General features: G+C 43.0%; 1 protein-coding gene across 1 annotated transcript; it reads right to left on the bottom strand.

Annotated features, from left to right (window-relative positions):
- Positions 1–16,044: 16,044 nt before the first annotated feature.
- CLEC3A (C-type lectin domain family 3 member A) lies at positions 16,045–25,720 on the bottom strand. Its single transcript, XM_004014922.6, has 3 exons — positions 25,501–25,720; positions 20,125–20,208; positions 16,045–17,706 (listed from the first exon to the last, which is right to left on the bottom strand). The coding sequence occupies exons 1-3, from the start codon at positions 25,613–25,615 to the stop codon at positions 17,312–17,314; spliced, it is 594 nt and encodes a 197-aa protein (XP_004014971.1). The 5' UTR covers positions 25,616–25,720; the 3' UTR covers positions 16,045–17,311.
- Positions 25,721–26,057: the final 337 nt, after the last annotated feature.

Here is a 26,057-nt window from a genome sequence, read left to right as displayed (position 1 = left end):
CCACCCGGGACGGAGGGAGGCAGTGGGAGTTTTCATCATACTCCTCAAAACGGCACCCAATTTAACACTCAAGACTTGTTTACTTCTGGAATTTTCCAATGTAATGTTTTCTGGCTAAGTTTGACCATGGGTAGCTGGAACCTTGGAAATCGAAGTTGAGGGTAGGAGGGGATGACTAGAATAGTGTGAAATTATGAACTCCCTGTTTACAAACAGCTCTGAGGAAGCTCTGCCGCAGAAGGTAAATATTAGTTTACAGCAGGTTAAATGAGGACAGGGAGAGTCTAGGGGAATAAAAGAGACATGGTATTTTCTTTGCTCTTTGGACTTGTTCTTCAGTTGGTTGTTACTGGGCATATTTGAATTTTTCTCCCTCCCTCCATCAACAGCTGTTACTTTTTTTTTTTTCTTTTTCTTTTTTTGGCCATTTTCACAACATGCAGGATCTTAGTTCCCTGATCAGGGATTGAACCTGGGGCCCTGGTAGAGAGAGCACTGATTTCTAACCACTGGTCTGCCAGGGAATTCCTGGCTTCTGAAGTTTTAAAACTGCCCAAACTTAAAAGATGTACACCTAAATTCTGAGCAGTACAAAGTTATCTGGCAGCAGCAAAAGGGTATTGGCAAAAAATTAACAAGTCAATCTAAGAAAGAATTGGTATATTTTATTCGAACCAAATTTGAGGATTATAATAACCTGAGAAGAGTATCTCAGAAATCTCTGAGAACTATTTCACCCATTAGAAATCAAGACACAGTTTACATAAGTTTTGTTTTTGTTTTAAACAGAAGGCTGTACATTATTATTATTTTTTTTTTGGAGATGGGGCCGCTGAGCCACACAGCTTGCAGGATCTGTCTTAGTCCCCCTACCAGGGATTGAACCTGGGCTCTTGGCAGTGAAAGTGCAGAGTCTTAACTACCAGGAACTCCCAAGATGAGCTGTCTTGTTGATGCTAGGAGAATGTTGCTGTTATGGTTGAGCAGCAGATGCTCCTGCTGATGGGGGAGGTTTTGTCCAGTGCATGGTGTGGATGTATGCATAGTTGGAGGACAGAAGAAACTGAAAGAGAATTTTTAAATTGTTTAAATTTTTCTTATTTTGCCATAAAATGCAAATTTTATTTCACAAAGAGAAAAGGGCACATCCTAAGACCACTCCAGAAAACCAGCCAACTCCCTCATAACTTCCACTAATAAAAGATGAGGGGAAGGAATCTTATTGGAAATGATTCCTCTGACAATGTGTTTCTTTTATGAAGGGTGCTTATTGCCTTCATTCAGTATGGTCCCAGGGATCGAACCTGGGCTTCTTGAATCTGCAGGCAGATTCTTTACCATCTGAGCCACAGGGAAGCCCATTCAGTATGGTCGGGGGAGATAATTAGAAATAAAACTTCTCAGACCCCATCCCAGTCAGAATCTGAATTTTAGCAGGATGCCAGGTGATTTGCCTGAAGTTTAAAGTTTACGGGCCACTGCTTTAGAAAGCCACTGCCGTTTTCCAAAAAAGCAGCCTACTCTAGATATTTATAAGTAAACTTTTAATTGTAGAATCATTTTAGATTTACAGAAAAATTACAAAAAATTTGCATACATCTGACACCCAATTAATATTTTGTATTAACATTTCCCCTGTTAACATCTTACATTAATATGGTGCATTTATTTTACGATTAACAAATCACTGTGGATATGCCATTATCACTGAAAGTCCAGAGTTTATTCCCTCAGTGTTCCCCAATGTCCTTTCTCTCACCTGTGATTCCACCAAGGACAATTTAGTCTTCATGTCTCCTTAGGTCCTTTAGATTGTGACTTTTTGTTTTAATGACCTTGAGGGTTTTGAGGAGTGCTGGTCAGGTGTTTTGCAGGATGCCCCTTGGCTGGGATTTCTCTGCTGTTTTTCTCATGATTCATCTGGGGTTGTGGGTGTTTGGGGAAAAGACCACAGAGACACAGTGCGTCTCTTATCACGTCAGATTAAGGGTGTCTGACATCCCCGTGACTTATCAGCATCGAGGCTGACCTTGGTCATCTGGCTGAGGTCCTGCTCATCAGCTTTTAATGTTTTTAGTATGCCTGATTTAGTGCATATTAACTAAAATTGGTATCAGGAAGGGAACCGAAGGAGACCTCAGATGGCTGCCAGGAGCCCCAGCATGCAGGAGCTGAGTCCTTGGAGGTACTGGGCAAGTCCTCCTGGTCCTGGGTCCCCAGCTTCCACCTCATGAGCTTCCAGACCATCTGAGCATGTGTTTTTCTGGCCTGGGTCCAGAAACCTGCTGGAGGCTAATCGGATCCAGAAACTGGATCGGATCTGGAGTCAGACTGGGTCTGACTTACACTGGAATGGAGTGAATGTGATGTCGCTGGTGAGTAAAATTTTTCAGGCTGAGCTAATCGGTTAAAGTTACTAAAGATAATCAAGAATTGCGTGCCCTAGGTGGGGTCACTTAACCATCTTAGGTAAGCTTATCCATCTATGAGACGCCTAGAGAAGGGGTTCTCAGCCAGGCACTCTTTGTAACAACCGGAGGATAGGAACTTTACCTTCTCTACAATTTCTGGTGACCAGCATGGAAGCCTCAGGGACACCCTACTCAGTCCAGAGCCTACAGACAGCAGTCTGGGAAAGCTGGCAGAAGCCAACAAAGGGTAAGAATTGTTACCAAAGTCAGCTCCCGTGGTGTCTGGTTGATCCAAATTCAGTTGGCAGGACAAACATTGGTTATCATCCTTTCTTTCGCAGGAGAGCTACTGCCTTCTTGTCTCATTTTGTGTCCTGAGAACTTGGCTTGACAACCATCAGGTTGGGACCCCCAACATATGACCAAATTATGGTCTGGATTGCACCTCAGTTAGTGGCTGGGGTCCTGCTGACTGTTGCCATCTCTCGGGGGAATTGTCTAAGTCCGTCTTCCTTTTGGCTGTCTTTGGGAGTGACTCTGGATCTGCAGAGGGCAGTAGCTTTTGCCCTCTCTTTGAGGACGTCTCTTGTATTCAAGCAGTTGTTCAATACTACCAGCCATATTTACTGCTCTCTCAGCTGAAACCTGACAACATATTTGAAAAGTTTTTTTTTTTTTTTTTAAGTAACTCTGTGGTCATACAGGAGTGGAAAACTTCTTTCTTCCCTTCTAATTTCTTTGACTAATCTGATAATTAAAATGACATGAGACAGATTAACAGAAGAAAAACAAATGTCGTACATCAGGAAGCCCCACAAAAATGTGAGATTCTCTGGCAATCAGGTAGCTGAGGCTTACATAACTAGCTAAGCAGAAAGGGGTAAGGGCCAGGAGCTTCAAAGGGGTGCAAGATGGTTCACAAGAAGATGAGAAGAACAAATGTTTGGTAAACAAATGTTTGCCTTGCCATGCTGGTAACACTTTCTGATGTTGACTTTAAAAAGTGCACAATTTGAGAGGTGTGAGTTAAGTTTTGTTTGGGACAAGATGAGGACTGCAGATAGCGCTGAGAAACTGCTCCAAAGAGGCAGGAAGTAAGATGGTGCAGGGCGGCAGGGAGGTCAGTATACATGTGATTTTGGTGAAGGGGGGATACGTGCAATACCTGCTCTCTACTCTGAATTCCTTTTGGGGATGTTGAAAATCAGCAGCTATGGAAGCATATGATTTAATCCTTGTAGAGGTAAATGGCAAGTGCCAAGTTGTGGTTGACACTGTGTAAAAAGTTATCTCTGGTGATAGTTCTCTTCCTGAGACCAGCCCCCTATCTAAACTCTTTTTAAGGCAGTTGAGAGGGAGGGGAGAAGGCCAAAGCCTTTAACTGTGTGGATCACAACAAACTATGGAAAATTCTTATCTTAATGAGATAGGAATACCAGACCACCTGACTGAGATTCCTGAGAAGCCTGTATGCAGGTCAAGAAGCAACAGTTAGAACTGGACATGGAACAACAGACTAATTCCAAATTGGGAAAGGGGTATGTCAAGGCTGTATGTTGTCACCCTGCTTATTTAACTTCTGTGCGGAGTACATCATGCGAAATATGGGGCTAGATGAAGCACAAGCTGGAATCAAGATTGCTGGGAGAAATATCAATAACCTCAGATATAGAGATGACATCACCCTTATGGCAGAAAGTGAAGAAGAACTAAAGAGCCTCTTGATGAAAGTGAAAGAGGAGAGTGAAAAAGTTGACTTAAAACTCAACATTCAGAAAACTAGATCATGGCATCCAGTCCCATCACTTCATGGGAAATAGATGGGGAAACAGTGGAAACACTGAGAGATTTTATTTTCTTGGGCTCCAAAATCACTGCAGATGATGACTGCAGCCATTAAATTAAAAGATGCTTGCTCCTTGGAAGAAAATCTATGATCAACCTAGACAGCACATTAAAAAGCAGAGACATTGCCAACAAAGGTCCATCTAGTCAAAGCTATGGTTTTTCCAGTAGTCATGTATGGATGTGAGAGTTGGACTATAAAGAAAGTTGAGCACCAAAGAATTGATGCTTTTGAACTGTGTGTGGTGTTGGAAAGACTCTTGAGCATCCCTTGGACTGCAAGGAGATCCAGCCAGTCCACCCTAAAGGAAATCAGTCCTGCATATTCATTGGAAGGACTGATGTTGAAGCTGAAACTCCAATACTTTGGCCACCTGATGTAAAGAACTGATTCATTGGAAAAAGACCTGATGCTGGGAAAGATTGAAGGCAGGAGGAGAAGGGGACGACAGAGGATGAGACGGTTGGATGGCATCACCAACTTGATGGACATGAGTTTGAGTAAATTCCAGGGGTTGCCGATGGACAGGGAGGCCTGGCGTGCTGCAGTCCAGGGGGTCACAGAGCTGGACACGACTGAGTGACTGGACTGAACTGAGGGGGGAAAAGATTATTCTTGGATCTGCTGGATCTAATTGCTTTAGCTCGAAATAACCCCCATGCCAAAGTGGCACATGCTGGGATAGCATCTTCTCCTCCCCTAGTCAGAAGTTGCCCAAATTGGAAGCTGATACTCAGAGACTCAGAAACTGGTTTTTAGGTCTTCTCTCTTAGACTAAAGTGAAACTAAGACCCAGAGAAAAAGAAAGATATCCCAAAGCCTTCGGGGAAGTACTTACTAAAGGATTCTAAAGACACACAGCTCTAAGGTCTAGAATATAGGGATTTTTTGGAGTCCATCTTGCTAGAAATTCTGGGCTTTCCTGGTGGCTCAGACTGTGTCTGCCTGCAGTGTGGGAGACTGGGGCTCAATCCCTGGGTTGGGAAGATCCCCTGAAGCAGGAAATGGCAACCCACTCCAGTATTCTTGCCTGGAAAATCCCATGGACAGAGGAGGCTGGTAGGCTACAGTCCATGGGGTCACAAAGAGTCAGACAGGACGGATCGACTTCACTTTCACTTTCACTTGGTGGAAGGTCTACTTGCTGACAAGAAAAAGCGGGGATAATGTCTTTGAATGGCTGGGTCAGCATCATGATCATTCAGGTTGCAAGCCAGTTCTTTGAAGAATTAAAAACAACTGTGTACTTGTCATGGGGCTTCCCTGGTGGCTCAGACGGTAAAGAATCTGCCTGCAAGGCAAGAGACCCGAGTTCATTCCCTGGGTCGGGAAGATCCCCTGGAGAAGAGGATGAAAGTGGGCTGGTTCCTCGGTGTTCTATTGTTACAGAGACTGAAGGAAGTCTTGCTGCTCAGGTGCTTTTGTTGGGGGTGACTGAGACACCCCAGGACTGCTATTAAGACAAGCACAGAGGTTAGACTGACACATCCCCACCCCATCTCCCTCGGGTGGTGTGAACTCCTGCGATTCCTAGAAACTCGTGAGGTTTCCAAGCATCTTTTCTGACCATAATGCATTAAGATTAGATCTCAATTACAGGAGAAAAACTATTAAAAATTCTAACATATGGAGGTTGAACAACACACTTCTGAATAACCAACAAATCACAGAAGAAATCAAAAAAGAAATCAAAATATGCATAGAAACTAATGAAATGAAAACACAACAACCCAAAACCTGTGGGACACTATAAAAGCAGTGCTAAGAGGAAAGTTCATAGCAATACAGGCATACCTCAAGAAACAAGAAAAAGTCAAATAAATAACCTAACTCTACAACTAAAGCAGCGTTGGAGAACCCCAGAGTTAGTAGAAGGAAAGAAAATCTTAATAAAATTGACAAACCATTAGCCAGACTCATCAATAAAAATTAGAAATGAAAATGGAGAGATCACAACAGACAACACAGAAATACAAAGGATCATAAGAGACTACTATCAGCAGTTGTATGCCAATAAAATGGACAACGTGGAAGAAATGGACAAATTCTTAGAAAGTACAATTTTCCAAAACTGAACCAGGAAGAAATAGAAAATCTTAACAGACCCATCACAAGCACAGAAATTGATAATGTAATCAGAAATCTTCCAGCAAACAAAAGCCCAGGTCCAGATGGCTTCACAGCTGAATTCTACCAAAATTTCGAGAAGAGCTAACACCTATCCTCCTCAAACTCTTCCAGAAAATTGCAGAGGAAGGTAAAACTTCCAAACTCATTCTATGGATCATACACCATGACCAAGTGGGCTTTATCCCAGGGATGCAAGGATTCTTCAATATCCGCAAATCAATCAATGTAATTCACCACATTAACAGAATTCAACATCCATTTATGATAAAACTCTCCAGAAAGCAGGAATAGAAGGAACATACCTCAACATAATAAAGCTATCTATGTCAAGAAGAAGACTCACTGCAGATGACATGTTAAAACTATAAAAACACTGATGAAAAGAAATCCACTAATAGATGGAGAAAATATATGTTCATGGATGAATCAATAGCCAAAGCAATCTTGAGAAAGAAGAATGGAACTGAGGAATCAACTTGCCTGACGGACTCTACTACAAAGCCACAGTCATCAAGACAGTATGGTACTGGCACAAAGACAGACATATAGATCAATGGTGTATCAAGGAAAATATAAAACAAAAATGGGGATCTGACATACGGATGGCTAACAAACACATGAAAAAGATGCTCAACATCACTCATTAAAACCCTCCTACACCAAAACTGCAAAATAGAACTACCTTATGACCCCAGCAATCCCACTTCTGGGGCATTTGTGTATGTGGTCTTACTCAGCCGAATTTTAGGAAGATGGTTTTATATACTATCATGAATTGAATCACCAGTCTATGTCTATGCAGCACACCCGTTCATGTTTTGGGAACTCGTGAGGCTATAAAAGGGAGGTTTCAAGAGGGAGATTGTCAGGTAAGGCAGGTAAGCTTAGGTTACTCGCGCTTGGCTTGAAACGTTGGCTTTCTTTGGGTCATGATTGGCTGTGTGCACTCTGTCTCAGATTAGACCACTCTGGTTACTGCCTAATGTGCGTAAGAGGATCAGTCAGTTCCTACAAGAGAGGGTCATGAATTCCCTGACCAATATTATTTGAGATAATCAGTGTTTTGCCCAAAGACTGATTGTTCTCGTTTTTTTTTTTTTTAATTAGATGCTTAACTATCTATCTATTTATTTAATTGAAGTACAGTTCACTTACAGTGTATTAGTTTCAGGTATACAGCAAAGTGATTCAGATATATCTACATACCTGTATACAATGTCTATACGATCTTTTCGGATTCTTCTCCTTTATAGGTTATTACAAATATGAAGCATAGTTTTCTGTGTTATACAGTAGGTCCTTGTTCATTGTCTATTTTATATATAGTACTGTATATGTATTAATCCCAAACTCCTAGTTTATTCCTCCCTACCCCCCTTCCCCTTTGGTAGCCATAAGTTTGTTTTTATGTCTGGGGGTCTATTTCTGTTTTGTATGTAAGTTCATTTGATTTGTTTTAAGATTCCACGTATAAGCCATATCACATGATCATCATCTTTCTCGGTCCAGCTTACTTCACGTAGTATGATACTCTCTAGGCCATCCGTGTTGCAGAAAATGGCATTGTTTTATTATTTGTATGGCTGAGTAAGATTTCATTGTAGGTATGTAGCACATCTTTATCCATTCACCTGTCAATCAACATTTAGGTTGATCTAGGCCTTGGCTGTTGTGAATTGTGCAACAATGATGCATGCATAGTACCCTGGGGTGCATGTATCATTTTGAATTATAGTTTTCTCCCCAGATATATGCCTTAGAGTGGGACTGCGGCATCATATAGTAAGCCTAATTTTAGTTTTCTTTAAGAAACCTCCATACTATTCTCCATAATGGCTACACCAATTTACCTTCCCATTAACAGTGTAGGAGGTGGATGGTCGCTCCTCTTTCTATGCGTTCTTTTCTGCAATTATTATTGTAGACTTTTTGATGATGGCCATTGCGATTGGAATGAAATGATACCTCAAGCATTCTGGGTCTATGTCAGGTCATGTTCATTGCCTCATTAGCACAAATTGATTAGAGAAGTCACAGTCCCTAACACTCCCGATGCTGATTACTCAGCCACCGAGTTGCCATTATGCAGCCCAGTGGACGATCACTTGGACAATGTGTCCTGGAAGCCATCCACAAGTATTCTTGGTAAACGAGTTTCCAGAGGCAAAGCAGACTAGTCTGTAGACAATAAATGAGCTAATAATCAACATCCTGTTTTAGAGTGAGAGCTTCCCTGGTGGTTCAAATGGTAAAGGATCCACCTGCAGTCTGGAGACCTAGGTTCGATCTCTGTGCCGAGAAGATCCCCTGGAGAAGGGAATAGCTACCCACTCTAGTATTCTTGGCTGGAAAATTCCATGGACAGAGGAGTCTGGCAGGCTTCCATGGGGTCACAGTCAGACATGACTTAGCAACTAACACTTTCACTTTTACTGGTTTGGATTGAAATGAGTGGGGAAAACAAACTGTAAAAGACCGTCCCAGGCTTACCCATCTCTGGTCCAGTCTTGTGATGGCAGCATTAGCCCCACAAGCCTTGCAGAAGGCCACCACACAGTCTCTACTGAGCCCCAGCACATAGCCGGTCTCCCCAAGGGAGCCATCAACCACCAGAAAGATCTGGGGTCAGACTGGTACTATCACCATTCTCATAAAGTCATCTGGAAACTAAGATCATGCGGTGGGACAACTAAGCCTTGGTCCCACAACTACTGAGCCCACAGGCTGCAACTGAAGAAAGCCCAAGCACCACAACAGAGACAGTTTTAGAAAATTTAAAAATTAATTTAAAGAAACATAATTTTATTTGTCACAGTAATTGTATTAACTCTTAGGATTATAGCTACAACTTACAACAATGCTAGTTATTATCCTAGGCATTGTGCTAAAAGGTTGACATGCATTCTTGCATTCAGTCTCCGAAGTTCCGTGAAGTAGGTATTATTACTAGGCCCATTTTACAGATGAGAAAGATGAGGATTGAAGAAGTGAAGTGACTTGTTCAGCGTCAAAGGACTAGCTAAGTGTCAGAGCCGTAATGGAAGCATAGGTCTCCTCCGGAAGCCAGTGCTTTTTGCCTCTCCTTCGGTAGGGGCTGGCGCTGCAGAAAGCAATAAAACACAAGGTTTGCCCTCAGACCTGGAAAGCTAGATGACGCGTGTCCAGAAATGATTGCTGAAGTAGAATGTAATCTTCTGCCCATTTTAGTTGGATGATATGTCTATTGTTGACTCGTAAATAGATCTCTCTGTGTAGTCTAGATACAAACCTGTTATCAGATGCATGACTTACAAATATTTTATCCCACTCTGTTGGTTGTCTTTTCATTTTTTTTTCATAGTGTCTTGTGAAAAATCAGAAGTTTTAAATTTTTTTTTAATTAAAAGTTTTCATTTTGATGAAAGTCAACTTATCTGTTGTTTTCATTGTTGCTTGAACTGTTGTCTACTCCAAGGCACAAAGATTTGCACCTATGTCTTTTCTAAGATTTTTATTGTTTTAGCTTTTCCATTGATGTCTTGGATCTCTTTTTAGTTAATCTACTATACAGTGGAAAGAAATGTTTCAAATTGATTCTGACGCATGTTGACTGTCCAGTTGTCCTGGCATTGTTTATTGAAAAGATTGTTTTCCCCCATTGAATGATCTTAGCACTCTATAGTCAAAAATCACTTGCCCATAAGTATACAAGTTTATTGCTGAATTCTGTTGCACTGATATATGTCCATGCTTATACCAATATCACACTATCTGGATTACTCCAGCTTTGTAGTAACTTTTGAGGTCAAGGTATGTAAGTTCTCCACTTTGTTCTTTTTCCAGATTGTTTTGTATGTTCTGGTTGTGAGCATTGCCGTATGCATCTTAGAACCAGCTTGTCAATTTCTATATGTCTTTTTGCTTCTGCCAAGACGCCAACTTGGATTTTGATCCTGATTGCGCTGATTCTCTAGATCAATTTGGGGATTCGGGGTAGGGGGAACTCAGTCTATGTCAGACTCCAAGGTAAGCAGTCTACTGGCATTATTTCATTGCATTCTCCAAGAGCCCTATGATGTAGTGATTACCATGTGCATTTTACAGATGAGGACAGTGAGGCTTTTAGAGTGTCAGAAGTCATGTTTCTCAATAAATAAATTCATAAATGAGATTTTTCATGCTGCAGTTTTGTTGGGGGCAGGTGAGGGGGGTGTCTCCAGGACCAGCACCAAGAGGGGAGAGGAAGAAGTTGAAATGGAATGCAGTTACAACAGAGGCCTCAACTGACCCTGTGCAAAGAGCTAAAGCTGGAATGTCCCTTCAGCAAGGCCCAAAACTGAAGCAAGGGGCCAGGTGTCTGTCTCTCCTCATCATTATGAGCTGCCCCAGGACACGGTGTTAACCTGAGTGAAGCAGCTCCCTTTAGCGGAGGGCAACTGCTCAGGAGGGCTTCATCTGTGAGCAGCTGGGAGCCAACGCTCGCAGCAGCCTGCATCCCAGAAGGGGATCTGGGTGCACCACTGTGTCTACTGGAAGGCTGTTCTCTCTCATCCCAGGCCATGAGGATAGTCAGTGCTGAAGGGTAACGTCGGAAGTCCACCAACCTCACTCCAGACTGTGAACTGGAGTAAAGACTTTATTCCCACATATATTAATTTACTATCATTTGATTCCATAATCAGCCCAGTTAACTTATAGTTTGGACCTAAGAATATAAGTAGATTTTATAAGAAGAAATTTAACTCAAAAATTACAGTATTATTTTAGATTGTTTTTTATATCATGCTAAAAGACAGCACATGTTAAAAGTGAGTGTTCACTGTTAAAAAGGAATCTCTAGGACTGATTTTGGTTGCTTATTCTGGCTAAATCTACACCTTGGGAAAAAAAATTCTGTCATTTTAATCTTCTTGTCATTGTTCTCTGAATACTCAGGAAATTTATTTTCTCAGAGCCACCTGATATTTGAGTTTTGAGTACTTACCTCTGAAAAGATGAGGGCCCACCCATCCCCAGGTCTCAGAGCTCGGTTTGCAGCTGATGGTGATGCTTTTCATCTTCTGAGCCTCTCCTATGAGCAACGAACCTGGGCAGTGTCCTTCTGTGTGCACTATCTCATGAAATCATCACAAAGCTTCAAGTGAGTAGGAATGTTAATTTCATTTTCTAGATGTCCTCAAATGTTATCTGCATTTTACAGATGAGAAAACCGAGTCAGCTTGTGGGTTTTCCTCCCTGTCAAAAAGGTGGCTTGATAATCAGCTTTGCCATTACAAGGCAAGGGGAGAAGGCAGTCATGTCCATCACCTGTCACTGGACCCCTGTGGTCAGCTGGTGTTGGCAGTCGAAAGGGTAAGACAAGGAGCAGTGGATTTTCCCAGACCCCTCCTCCCTCACCTTGGTGCCCAGAAGAAGGCAGAAGCCAGGCCGCTGCCCTTTCCTCCCCAGGAAGCAGGTGCTCCTGGAAGACTTCGACCTGGATGAAAAAGTGGCGTGGCTGTTGGACCAGCAGCCCTCTCTGTCGTTGAAGTTCACTCCCAGTGGCGAGATGCCGCGGGGAGATGCGTCCTGCGCGGGCGTTCCGAACGATCGGCTTCAGCACCCGGCACAGGTGGACAGCGACGAGCGCAGCAGCCCACCCCACACTCCCGGCGCGGCCGCTGCGCGCGCCTCGCCTCTGACCGTCGCCAGCAGCGTGCCCAGCGCCAGGTCCAGCGCCAGCACCTTGGCGCTGTCGGGCCACGCGGTTGCCTTGCGCATCGCCCTGTGCCTCCTTGCCCAGGCCTGCCAGGGGCTGTGTGCGCGTGTCCAGAGCTGCAGCTGCTCCCCAAGGCAGGGCTCCCTATGTGGGCCCCCTGTCGCCTCTCTCGGGGCTTCTAGGCGCGCCCGTGGGGAGGCAGCCAGAACATGTAAAAACTTCCCCAGGCGGGTGCTGATAAGTATACCCCTTCACGGCCTAAAGGGCTCTAGTCCCCGTTGAAGTCTGTCTTGCTTCTGGAGATTTTCTAAAACTCTGTTTTGTTTTAAAATGCGTTTATCCTGGTTTGTAAATTATATGTATTTCTGGTAACTTTTTATTTCATGCTGGTCTCCACTCCCAGTTTTTAGCGCAGCCTGAATTTGTGTAACTCAAATGAATATAAAGTGAAAGTGAAAGCTACTCAGTCTCGTCCAACTCTTTGCTACCCCATGGACTGTATAGTCCATGGAATTCTCCAGGCCAGAATACTGGAGCGGCTAGCCTTTCCCTTCTCCAGGGGATCTTCCCAACCCAGGGATTGAACCCAGGTCTCCCGCATTGCTGGCAGATTCTTTACCAGCTGAGCCACCAGGGAAGCCAAATGAATATAACAAATATAATAATATTACCTGGTACCTGTGAGGCTTCTTCCAAGTACTTCTCTCACTTCCACCATCCCACTCTTAACTGAATAATTAATATATCTGAAATCAACTATTACAAACTATTAACTCTGTGTTTATTTTATTTTAACAATTTTCTAAGGTAAATATTAAGACTCCCTTCATGTTGTTTGACTTTTATTGTTTATTGATAAATTAGGAATGTATTCAGCCAGGTAAAATGATTTATTCCAGGTCACAGAGCATGCATGCTAGTATTCAAACCCAGGACCAGCTGACTCCAAATTTAGTGGTGTTACAGGACATGCTGCCTCTTCAGTTTGCAGGATCCTTTCGGAAAGCAATTCCACACCATGATCCAAAGTGGCTAAAATTATTCCTATCTTTTGATTTAACAATTCCACTTCTGGAAATCTATCTGTCTTTGCTTAGGTTTATTTTTATTTTGTTTTTGGCTGCTCAACACTGCATGTGGAGATTTTAGTTCCCCAACAAGGATCGAACCCTTGCCCCTGGAGTGGAAAAGCGGAGTCTTAACCATTGGACTGCCTGGAAATCTATCTTAACAAGGGAGAAAAATCTACAGTCAAAGAGAAAAAGAAAATCACCAAAAAATATTCATTAGCATTATTTACAGAATAAAAATGAAAAGCAAAATTTCCATTTATTTACACAAAGACTAAACAGTTATATTTAGAAGTTTAAGTGAAATTCCACTCATAAATGGCGAAATGGTAAAGAATCCGCCTGCCACTGCAGGAGATGCCAGAGATGCGGGTTTGATTCCTGGAGGAGGAAGTGGCAACCCACTTGAGTCTTCTTACCTGGAGAATCCCATGGACAGAGGAGGCTGGCGGGCTACAGTCCGTGAGGTCGCTAAGAGTCAAACAGGACTTAGCGAGTGAGCCTTCGTTCATTCATTTATGTGCTCAATTAATAGCTCATTGGAATGTTATGGAACCATAGAAAGTGCATTATGGAAAAGCTAGGAAAATGGTTATGAGTAAAATAAAGCAGGCTATAACATTGCCTAGTGATGTGACCTGTACCTTGCATGGAAGGCCGTAAAAAGATACTGCTGGATACATATGCTCAATAACTATTAACTAGATAAATGAATGAAAACGACCAAGATAAACGATAATTTCTCATTTTTTCCCCCTACTCTTCAGATTTTCCTGTCATGAGGTGTTCTGGTTATTTAATGGGACAAAGCTCTTCATTTTCTTAAAGATGCGATATCCAGAGTGCTTGCTTGCTCAGCAATTATATTTTCAGATTTCTGTGGATGATCTATCATTTCCGTTGAGAGATGAGGAAGTGAGGACCCAAATGTCTATTCTTACCTGAAATCACACATGTAGTGAGTGTGGAGTCTAGGTCTTCTGACTCCAAGTCCCTTGACCTTAACTGACCTTGACCTGGGCTGGCACTGGGAGACAGGAAATTGAGTTCCAGGCTCTGCTCTGTCCCCAGCTTGCTGGGTGATTTGAGGTTAGTCACTTCTCTTGGGGTCTCTCTTGGACTTTTGCCCTGAAGATTGATGGATCACTTTCTTTTCCATCCTCTTTCAGCGGGCGGGGGAGTGTATTGCCAGAGCTGCCTGTTCTGTCTGGCTGCACTCCCTCTCGTCACTCCCTCTCTCATCTCCTTGTCTGATTCCCTGCCTGTGCCATTTCAGTTGTGTCATGTCAGTCCTTGGACATCTCGTCGTATTTTCTGAAATGATCTTGTTGTTTCCTTTGCTTGTTTATAGTTTGTTTGCCTCTCTAGATGTGAGCTCTGCAGAGTCATAACCTAGGCTCTCCTGGTCGGTATGCCAACTCCAGCTAGCTCAAATGCAAAAGGAAAGGGATTGTAGAGTAGCTCAGAAAATGTGCAGAAGTAAAAACCAGGGCTTCAAGAATGATAAACTCAGCATTTTGCGAAAACGCATGCACGTTTCCTCTCTCTCTGTCTCTTCCCTTCCTGTTTCCTCTCTCCACCCTGTCATTTCTCATCACTCCTTATCTATGTTGGGCTTCATTCTGCACCTTGCATCCAACTGAAAGGGAAGAATTCTGTCAGAACCCTATATTCTGTTTGATCCTGCTTAATGTTTCTAGCAAAAATAAAATAGCAAAAAGCGGTTTAGGACTCCCAGTGGCACTGGCAATCACTGGGAAAGATTCGGAATGGATTTCCCTGGAATATACATGCCTTTCTGAACCAGGAGATGTGTTAGCTCTGCTTGTTGAATGTGGGCACATTTTCTCTTACTATTAGTGTATTTCAATGTGGTGTTTCTTTGTGAGAATCTGTTTAAATCAGTGCCCATTTGGTGGGTTTCTTTTTAGGTTAAACTAGATAGCAATATCTGTAAATTCACAATTTTTGTATGTAATTAGAGCTAATTTTTTTTTCCTGGACTCCAGTGGCAAGTCCTGCTCTCCTCCTGTGAGCTAGTATATATACCATCACTTACTTCCTTTCTTTCCTTACTTACGTATTCTGTAACGTGGTGCTTTATAGTTAGTAGGAGTCCTTTGAATCTGTGGCATCAGATTAAGTTAATAACTTAAATAGCTAAAATTAGTGGGATTCTCTATCTGTTAGATGTACTTCATTTGGTGAGAATACGAAACTTCTCTGTAATCAGAGAGCAGGAAAGACTTCGTATCTTTATTTTTAGTGTAAGAACTTCTATTCAACTTAAGCCTTGGAGCCTTGAGATACGTTTTCCTTCAGATCACTAAGTTGAGTCTTAATTACTGTTTCCTTTAACTAATTGATTTTTATTTTGTAGATCATATAATGACATGGCTGGAAGCATCTGTGATGGGTAGAAAAATTGCTCTCAGTATTGTTCTTCACACAGATTAACTGCAGGTCCTACCCTTGACTTGAGTTAAAGGGGAACAGACCTGCTAGAGTCAGCAGAGACTGTCTCTGGGCAAGTAGTTACAGGTTCAGACCCTCGCTCTCAGACTGTGGTGTGTGGTCCAGCCCCGTTGGCTTCCGCGAAATGCTTTTAGAAGTGAAGAATCTGGGGCCTCAGCGCTGCCTGTGGGATCTGCAGTTTGATAAGATTCCCATGCAGAGACTGTGGTTGCATTGGAGAAAGAAACTGATCGGGGTCAACCAAAAACTATGGCAGGTTCAACTTTTGAAAAGTCTTCTTCCTCGTCTCCACTCTGCTTCTTTATCTTCAAGTGAAACTGTCCCTATATACATCTAAATCACCAGTTTGATCGGATCTAGTGCAATTCTCCCCCAGTTTCTTCAAGTCTGATATAAACCAGCATAGTTTCAATAACTGCAGGCAATACCCGTATAGCCCCACACTGATCAGAATTCAGGCTTTATTGTGGTTGTGCAGTGTGAAGAACTGAACCTTAATTCCAAGCATACATAATTAAGTTTATAAAGAAGGATTTTGTTCCCAAAACATATTCAACATTTAAAGGGAGAAAAAGATGTTTATTGGAAGAACAGAATATATGTAGAATTGTTTGCTTCTAAAAAACCCATTTCCACCAAGCCTTAACTTCATAATTTCATACGAAGCAATGGCATTACATTGCACAATCTAAACAATTTAGTGGGGGCAGCACTTGGCAGAATAAAAAAATAGTATATAGATGTACATGTAACTCAAAAAATATTTTTTAAATCCAACTTCCAACTTTCAATCTAAATATAGATTTTTCTCCTAATAGACTTAAATATATGATTGTTAAAACATATATAACTGTGTAAAATATATTTTTTAAAAAAGGAAACTAAGGTGTATAATATCTGCTGTTGGTTTCATAAAACTAAAGCAGGGAAAAAGGAGACTTTAAAAAGTTCCTCTTCTTCTGTGCAGTCTGCTACTCTGTTCTGCCTTAGGTTTACCTATTCAAGTTGGAAACTGGAATGCCATACCGGGGTGGAAACTGACCAAATACGCTGCCTTAACATCTCCTTTCAGATCTTTACTGGGAACTTAAAAAAAAAAAAAAAAAAAAACAATGTGTATATCACTGGGGGCGGGGGCTGGAGTGGGGTGGGTTTGAGAAAAACAGTTAAACCAGAGCTTATCTGAGACTTCTATGTATTCATGTGGCAGAGCAGTTACATGTCCCACCAGGGGATGCTGCGACTCAAGGGAAGGGTGACGGCTAATAAGACGCTATCACTAGGAGGGAGCAGACCCAACATCAGACTGAAAAGGTTTTGGATTATGTAGCACCTCATCACTCAGATACGTACGAAACCTTTAACAGAAAATCTTCCAGGTAGCCTACAGCTTGCCTTTCTGACCATCGTCTTTTTAATACATACCTGGTCTATACAAGGAAGAGGGACCAGGAATGAGAAAGGTCTAATAGCCCATTTTTGCAGAAGCTATTTGAGCAGTGTGTACATGATGGAATGATTATTTTCCGATCCCCCAACCCCCGTGGAGGGCAAAAATCACAATAAAATGTGGTAGCAAACTTGGCTGTCTCTCGTATTCCTAGGGACATAGCCTCCCCTATGACAATTTTGAACCATTCTTGAGAACCATCAGCCTGTAAATCATGACCGGTCTTTCTGGGAAGATGTACCTGAGAAGGGACTACTGAGGGATGGTAAACTCACATATGTACCTCTTGCTGCTACTACAGGCCTCATCACTCCACTTGCCCTGAGCTGACTGGGAGAAGAAGGCACAGTTTTCCCGCTTGCCACCGTTAGGCTGTGCCTGGTCCCAATTGAGGAAGGAGATGGCAAGCCCATTGACGTCGACAAACTTGCCTTCTGCGACCATATCGTTGATGCCCAGCCAAAAGTCATTGACCCCCGGCAGGCTCCTTTTACCATAGTCTCGGAGGGCATTGATTTCATCGGAGCTTCTGGGGACAACCAGGGTCCCGCCCTTGGAAATGCAGTCTTCATTGGCTTCGTGGAAGTGCTTCGAGCCTTCCGCGGCAAGGTAGCACTTCTTGTGAAATTTTGTGCCTCGGAGACAGACTGTAAAGATGTGAGATTTGACATATTAATATTCTGTGGCAGTATAATAGTCTAGAACTGGCCCTGGCCAACAGTGGTAGATAGCTGTGGCAAGGACGATGCATAGAGATAATGGTGAGTCATTGTGTAATGAGGACTCTGTGCACAGAGTCAGACACTGTGCCAAGCATTTTACATAAATGAACCCATATCATAATCACAACTGTCCCATGATGTGGGATGCTTGTGACATCTGTCCTTACATATCAGGATAGTGAAGCTTGGGGCTTCCCTGTGGCTCAGTGCTAAAGAATCTGCCTGCCAATGCAGGAGACACGCATTCGATTCCTGGGTCCCGAAGATGCCCTGGAGGAGGAAATAGCTACCCACTCCAGTATTCTTGCCTGGAGAATTCAATGGCCAGAGGAGCCTGGTGGGCTACAGTCCATGGGGTCAGAGTCAGACACGGCTGGAGCAACTAAGCACACATATAATGAAGCTTTAAAGAGTTGTTAGCATATAAACAGGTGACTTGCGTTGCATGGAAGATTACAGCAGGTAACTGAGCCCACAGCAGATAACAATAAGCTAAATATTGTTCATCTTATCCAGGATATAACCCAAATATAAAGACAGTTTTAAGGCATAGCATTGGGGAATCAGGCTTCAGGGCTGTACTGCCTCAGCTTAGGTGTCAGTTCTGATATTTATTATCTGTGTTAGCCTTAATTTCCCTGTGCCTTAGTTTCCTCATCTGTAAACTGAGAAGAATTATAGCAGCATCTGTCTCATAAATTATTGAAGGATGAATGTGTTGATGATGGATATGAGTCTGAGCAAGCTCCGGGAGTTGGTGATGGATGGGGAAACCTGGCGTGCTGCAGTCCATGGGGTCACAAAGAGTCGGACACGACTGAGCAACTGAACTGTGTTGATGTTTATAAAGTATAATTATAGCCCCCAACTATGGCTGAAGGGTTAACCAAGCTCTTTCCCCTTCTGCAAACTCATTTGACCTTTTAACTTTCTAATTCTGTTCCCCAGGAAACTTGATAAAGGGACTTGCCAGCAGTGTAACTAGGCAACATTGCTTATGGTGAAAATGGCTCAAGACCGGTAACATAGAGCTGGGCTGGGAGCTATCAATGTGCTGTGCTCCATTGCTCAGGTGTGTCTGACTTTTTTGTGACCCCATGGACTGCAGCCCTCCAGGATCCTCTGTCCGTGGGATTTCCTGGGCAAGAATGAGTTGCTATTTCCTTGTCCAGGGGATCTTCCTGACCCAGGGACCGAACCCATATCTTCCATGTCTCCTGCACTGTAGGTGGATTCTTTACCACTGAGCCCCCAGCCCTGGGGGCTGTAAGTAGCTGCTGAAAAAGCCCTCACTTTGGTCTTCCTTGAAGGCATTAACCCTTGTAATTGGGCAGCTCTCTTCTGGGACCCCTGAAGCTCTGCCTTTGGAGTTGCTATGACAGTATCCCTCCCTGAGGATGTGAGCCTTGCAAGCCGGGCTGTTGCTGAGTCTGCCCAGCGCGGCTCTCATTTCCTCGCCCTGGGAGCTTCATGGGCTGCTGGGAGCTCTGCTCTCCGATAAAGGAACACTCACTGTTGCCCTCTGCTGGCAAGCTCTTCTCCAGAGGATCTGACCCACCCAGTGTGGCCAGAGCCGAGTCCTGTGACCCTGGGTTTAGTTCCACCTCTGCTGAGCTCTCAGTGGGTTATTTTGTTGTCATTTAGTTGCTAAGTCACGTCTGACTCTTGTGGCCCCATGGACTGTAGTCGGCCAGGCTTCTCTGTCCATGGGATCTCCCAGGCAAGAATACTGGAGTAGGTTGCCATTTCCTCCTGCAGGGGGTCTTCCTGACCCAGGGATCAAACTCGGGTCTCCTGCATTGGCAGGCGGATTCTTTACTACTGAGCTGCCTGGGGACCTAAACATCTTAGTAAACAGCTAAGGAATGCTGGTTATTTTATGTAGTTAATACTTGTTTCAATTTTGTTCCATTGCCTAATAAAGAATTATGAGGACTTCCCTGGTGGCACAGTGGTTAAGACTCTGTGCTCCCAAAGCAGGGGGGAAGAGTTCCATCCTAGGTCAGGAAACTAAAATCAGGCATCTCTCATGTCGCACAGCACAGCAAAAAAAAAAAAAAAAAAATTATGGATGGACTTCTAAAATGTATTATTGAAATGCCTGGTTTGATTTTTATTCCACTCATTGAGAGGCGAAGGAAGTGGAAAATCAAGCTGATTTCCCAAAACATTCATCCTCCCAGCTTTTGAATCCTTTGTCCTGGACACATCTCTGCCTTGTCAATGTCTCTCTCTCTCTCCTATTTTAAATGTCACCTAGAATGACATGCAGTCTCGATGTGGTCAAATTGCTGGCTAATCACAATTTCTTTTCCTGTCTTGTTGAGGTAAGACGGGTCTCACCTGTCTGCAGGGCTTGCATTTCCTTCAGGGCATTGACTTCTCGCCAGAGCTTTTCCACTTGAGTCTTCAGGTCTCCATCCTTCTCTGAGGATTTTTTAGAGTGGGGTGGGGTAGGGTGAATAAAACAACATATGATTAAAATAAAGTGCAAATAAAACAAAATAAGATAGAGTTTCGGAATACAGAACGTAAGCCCAGGGTGATTTTGATGAAACTGAGCCCAGAGTACATGAAAAACAATGGATGGAAGCAAGTTGTTCAGGAAGATTTGTAAGGGTTTGGTGGGGGTAATGGTACTGAGAGCTGCTTCTGTGAGTTGGGCCGCCTGTCTGTCTCTCCAGCCCTATCCTGTGGGACTCACTCTCCATCACTAGACTTTAGACTGATTGATTTTCGATGCATTCTAGAACAAGCTGCCTCAGCTCAGGACCCTTTGAGTGTGTTCTTTCTGCCTGGAACACTCTTGGTCCAGGTTTTGTCCTTTTTCTTTTTCTTAAGATTTCAGTTTTATTTTTATTTTGGCCCCACAGCATGTGGGATCTTAGTTCCCCAACCAAGGATCAAACTCCCATGGTCTCCATTGGAAGCATGGAGTCTTAACCACGGTTCTGCCAGGGAACTCCCTTATCCATCATCTTATCAAGCTTAAACATCTCCTCTTCTGAGAAGACTTTCTGGGCATCCTCTCTACATCTCTCTGGCTGGTCTCTTTCCTTGAACCTTTGTTTTCCTTCCACACACTTTCTCCAGCCTACGATCATGTTTCTTTACTTAATCTTATCTCTCTGGTTGTCCATGGTATTCCTGGTGTTTCACATGGTGCTCAGCACATCATCAATCTCATAATGTTTACTGAGTGAATAGGCGATGGCATACAAAATACTTTCATGTTATTTTCACTTACTCTTCAAAGATAGTTAGGAATGGAGGAAAACGAGATTCCCACTGAAGAGTGAGAATGAACTCAGTAAGCTAAATTGGCAGGTAAGTGGTAGAACTCATACTCAGACTTAATTGGGTCTCCAAGTCCCCTGGCCTCAATACCCCTACTCAACTGATGCTCTGGGTGTAAAGGCTCTTAGCAGGGCTAAGTGATTTTCATGGAGAAATATGGAAAGGCAGTGATAAAGAGCCCTATAAAAATACTTCTGTATTAAGGACCAGCAATTTACTTAGTCTTGGATGTCCCCTGATTAGGCTAATCTTCATGGCTCTCCTTGGGTATAAGTAAGGAAGTTAGGAAATTAGTCACTTTGACTAATCAAAAATCCAGACCTGATGGGCAGTGTCTTAGAAACGGACAACTTGTGAGCTCTTCAAAAGCAGGAATTATAATAAATCTTAATACACATTTAAAAATATTAAAGGCACCATACACTGTGTGCCAGGAGCTTGATTCTTTCAGTGTTACTATGAAATAGACAATATCATTTCAGAAAAAAGAGAGGCACAGGAAACTGAATGAACCTGTCGAAGACCACCCAGCTGTAAGGTGCAGAGTTGGGAGTCGAATCTTGCTGTCTTCAAATCTGTTCCCTTTCCACCCCTCCCATCTGTTTCTGGACAGTGATCGCCTTTACCTGCTTGGTCCCTAGCACGTAGCCTCAAGCAGCTAAGATGCTTAAAGCTTGATATGGCTGTTCCCGGCTGCCTCTTTGTGGGGATACCACATGGAGAATCTGTGTTCTGTCTTGGCTGTTTTCAGGACAGGCCAGTATCCAAACATGGCTGACTCAGTTTCCCCTTAAACATGTGCTTTACAAGTCAGGTGTTTCCACATTCGGGTTAGGAAATGCCTTCTGGGGTATCCAGGTGTGGACCTCCATTCTCAAGGCATCCAATAGCTCAGCTGAGAAGCACAATAGCAAGGGTTTCCTCAACGGGACCATTCGACCCAGAGTAAATATAGGGGTACATTCAGTATGCAAAGCCAGTGGCTGTTGGGGGCCAGACTTGCAAAGACTGCTAAGTTTTCCTCCAGGTTACAAGTTGTGAGCCATACAGATGTCACCCCAGTTCCTCTCAGCTTCCTGCTCCACACTATTTAAGTAAATGGCCTCCACAGGGGAGCTGCAAACATTGTAATTAACATGAAGACACATGAATTAATATTAGGCTCCTGGGAGGCCATTATGGAAATCATTATCCAGGTGGCTTGGAGTCTGCTTCTGTCCTTTGTGAGAAATGTGGTTGTGTTTTGTCAAAATGAATATAGGGAACAACTATTTCACTAAATAGAGATTATATTTAATTCATTACTACAACATAACTTGCATTGCTCATCCTAATCTGTTGAGGCCTGTGAAGTGACTGGCAGGGGAAACTTGTTTTTGGAGCTAAATCACTCAATTACCATTTTGAGTTTTTTTAAAGGCTCCCTTTAATTTTATTATTGTTGTTCTTCAAAAATAGGTACCAGATAAGAATGCAAAACTAATTGCTGGAAGAAATGACCAGTAAATACACGAAAAAATATCTCAACCTCATTAATAAGCAAAGAGATGCAAATTAAAAGTCTTCGGGGGTTTTGTTAAGCTGGCACAGCTTAAACTGGTGATAGGTCAGGTTGTCAAGGTGTGTGTTCGTGTTAGTCGCTCAGTCGTGTCTGACTCTGAGATTCCCTGGGCTGTAGCCCACCAGGCTCCTCTGTCCATGGGACTTTCCAGGCAGGAACACTGGAATGAGTTGCCATTTCCTTCTCCAGGGGATCTTTCTGACCCAGGGATTGAACCTGGGTCTCCTCATTGCAGGCTGATTCTTTAACTTTTGAGCCACAAGAGAAACTCAGTGGGTGCTCTCGTATACTGAAGTTGAGACCACGAGTTCATGCTACCATTTTGAAAGACAGGTGGTGTAACTAACTTACAATTTTAGTTCTAGAGAAGTATCATCACGATATTCTAGCATGGTGATCAATATCTGTGTACAAAGCAGTTCACTGAGGCATTGGATCAAAAAGAGATAGATTTGATGAACATAAAAGTTCACCCAGAAAGAACAGATTAAATAAGCCATAACCCATCCACACATGGAATGTTACACAGCTTTTAAAAGGGCTGAGGAAGGCCTTATATGTGAGGTTATCCAAGAGTTAACAGATAAAATCAATTAATTTGTCATCCAAGTACTTTAGACAGCCAACAATTATTTTGTTAAAAGTAGGGCTTCCTGGGTGGCAGAGTAGTAAAGAATCCACCTGCCACCTGGGAGACTCAGGTTTGATTTCTAGGTTGAGAAGATCCCCTGGAAAAGGAAATGGCAACCCACTCCAGTATTCTTGCTTGGAAAATCCCATGGACAGAGGAGCCTGGTGGGGCTACAGTCCATGGGGTCCCAAAGAGTCAGACACGACTTAGCAACTGAACAGCAACAGATCAATTTTTAATTGGACATTAAAGAAAACTCTGGGAATATTATCTCTTAGCAGTTAATCATGGTTAATTCTATGGAAAGAACTGAGAGAGAAAAAAATGACTTTTGCTTTTGATTTCATAAGATTTGGTATTATTTCCAGGCAGTTTAAAAGAACTGTTTAACAGGTTTAGGCTAATGGCTTCACATATTGTAGAATCTACTTTCTTGGATCTCACAGCAAAAAATGAGCAAAACTGCTTTGGAAGGATGTTATCTAGGATTGGACCCAGTCGGTTAAAAAGCAAACAAAAGCATGTGTTCACTTGTGTATGTGTGCCTTGAAGGATAGAACATAATGCCCTGAACTGCAGTTATTTCAGAAGTACCCACAGAGAATACACACGCACATTCACATACTCACACCCCTCCCCACAGCCCTGCTGGGTGGTCACCAGCTGACCACTCCTTCGTGGCAAAGAGATGCTGGCGGCAAAACACGCCTCATCACCCAGCAGAAATGCCACCTCCCTCCCCTTCCTTTCCCTGCCTTCGTCTTCCACAAGATACTTCATCGCTCACGAGGGATATTTTCATCTCTCTTTAAAGGAGGTAATGGAGGTGTAGTATTTCATTAGGAAAAAAAAAAATTTCTGTTTAAGAGGGATGGGCTGGGGTGGGCCATGGGAGGGGAGTTCAGAAGGGAGGGGACATACGTATACCTGGCTGGTTCATGGTGATGTGTGGCAGAGGCCAGCACAATGTTGTAAACCAATAATCAAAAAAAAAAAAAAAAAACCTTATATCAGACCTAAAGTAGGGCACTTCATAATCTCAATAACATGGCACAACAAGAGAAGCTCCTTCTCACCAGCCAGCCATTCCTGTTGTGTTAATTCAAGACTTCAGCTTTGCTGGTATTATTGTTTGTGTGTTGCTAATAATGAACTGAAATTGATGAGGAAATAGTGTCAATATTTACCCTGAAATATCCTATGAAAATACCTCAGAATGAGATACACCTCACACCACGCCTTTCTCGATGAGTTAGTTTTGATTTAGTTTCAGTGTGTTGCGTGTACATTGCCATTATCTGTTCCTTGCAAGATTTTTTCTCTCTCTTAGACCAATTCAGGGCTTCCCTGGTGGCTCAGTAGTAAAGAATCTGCCTGCAAAGCAGGAGACCCTGGTTCGATCCCTGAGACAGGAAGATCCCCTGGAGAAGGGAATGGCAAGCCACTCCAGTATTCTGGCCTGGAGAATCCCAAGGACAGAGGAGCCTGGTGGGCTACAGTCCATGCGGTCATAAAGAGTTGGGCACAACTGAGCGACTGACACTTTCACTTTTTCAGCCCAGTTCAAGCCACCCCACATTGGGATTGCTTGGAGATTGTTTTGCATTAACATATTTCCAAATGCTGTATGACTTGTGTGTTGAAATATTTTTAAGTGAAAGACTTAAAACTTCTCTATGACATGAAGAAGCTTAAACATATGATATAGACTGTCCTTATATTCCCAGGGATATGAAAATATAGCTATTGATGGAAGCCACATTACCAATAGCTCTATCCTCTACTACACGTTGAATAAGATTATAGTTATCTTACAGATCAGTTTGAACAGCTGTATAATATCTGTGAGTGGAACAGTGTACTCTATGAATCGATTTGTTCTCCTTGATCCCTCATTCCAAATAGCAGATGTTGTATCCAGGTTGTCACACTCTAATGAGCATTCTCTTGCCTAAGCTCACCTGATGAAGGATATACAATACAGAAAGTCTTTTTGCAAGAGCCTTTTTTATCCTACGAGACCAGAATCCCACCATATGATTCCTTTAAATGTCAAACAGTTCCAGAGAATTAAGAGGTCACTCAGTCCCCTGAAAATGCCATATCCGCGTGAATCCGTGGTAACTGCCGCCAGAGCTGGTCTCCTGGGGGAGTCTGGAAATGGATGTCGTCCAGCTCCTCCCCACCCTGAGCAAGCCTAGAGTTCTGCTGGATGGAGGCACCCTGTTACCTTTCACTCGGCGTTTGCTGTGCTTCCTGGCTTTGAACTTGGACGCGTGGCAGCTGGTCTGGTCCAGGAGCAAGATGATAACCAGGATGTAAATTACAAGTCCGTTCTTTGCCATGGCTGTGGGGCAAGTCTGGCAGCCACTGTGCCGGCGCCTCTGGAGTACTAAGGGCAGAGTAGACTTCACAGCCACATCTTGCTCTGAGATGCCTGGGGCCAGCTTTATAAAAGCGCGCTGTGCAGCTTGGCTGGGATCCTGCTGACGGAATGTTTGAGTGCCTCTGCTGGCTGCAGCATAAGGTGGCCCCTGTTCTCACGTCTCATTTAGGCATTAAAAAAAAAATTTCCTGAGAAGAAAAATTATCCTACTTGACTTGCCTTTTCAGAGCATATCAGAGTTTATAAAGGGACTGAAAAGTGTTGTCTTTTTCTTTTCTTTCCTTTTTTTTTCAGTCTAAAGTCCAGGAAGCTTGGGGTCTCTCTGTGAAGACTCTGATGAAGTCTTTGGTTTGGAGCTCTGAAGTTCACTTAATATTCTGAGAAGTGCATTCAATGACATA

This window comes from Ovis aries, chromosome 14 (assembly GCF_016772045.2).
Source record: "Ovis aries strain OAR_USU_Benz2616 breed Rambouillet chromosome 14, ARS-UI_Ramb_v3.0, whole genome shotgun sequence".
In the NCBI taxonomy this organism is placed as follows: domain Eukaryota; kingdom Metazoa; phylum Chordata; class Mammalia; order Artiodactyla; family Bovidae; genus Ovis; species Ovis aries.
Note: the sequence above shows the minus strand (reverse complement) of the source record. Positions and strands in the feature narration are given on the sequence as shown.

Excerpts from the sequence above, each read along its gene's own strand:
- CLEC3A (XM_004014922.6), bottom strand. The coding sequence starts at position 25,615 with ATGGCAAAGAACGGACTTGTAATTTACATCCTGGTTATCATCTTGCTC. Across the intron at positions 20,209-25,500 it reads CAGCAAACGCCGAGTGAAAG|AGAAGGATGGAGACCTGAAG; the intron begins GTAACAGGGTGC and ends AAAAATCCTCAG. Across the intron at positions 17,707-20,124 it reads AATGCAAGCCCTGCAGACAG|TCTGTCTCCGAGGCACAAAA; the intron begins GTGAGACCCGTC and ends ACATCTTTACAG.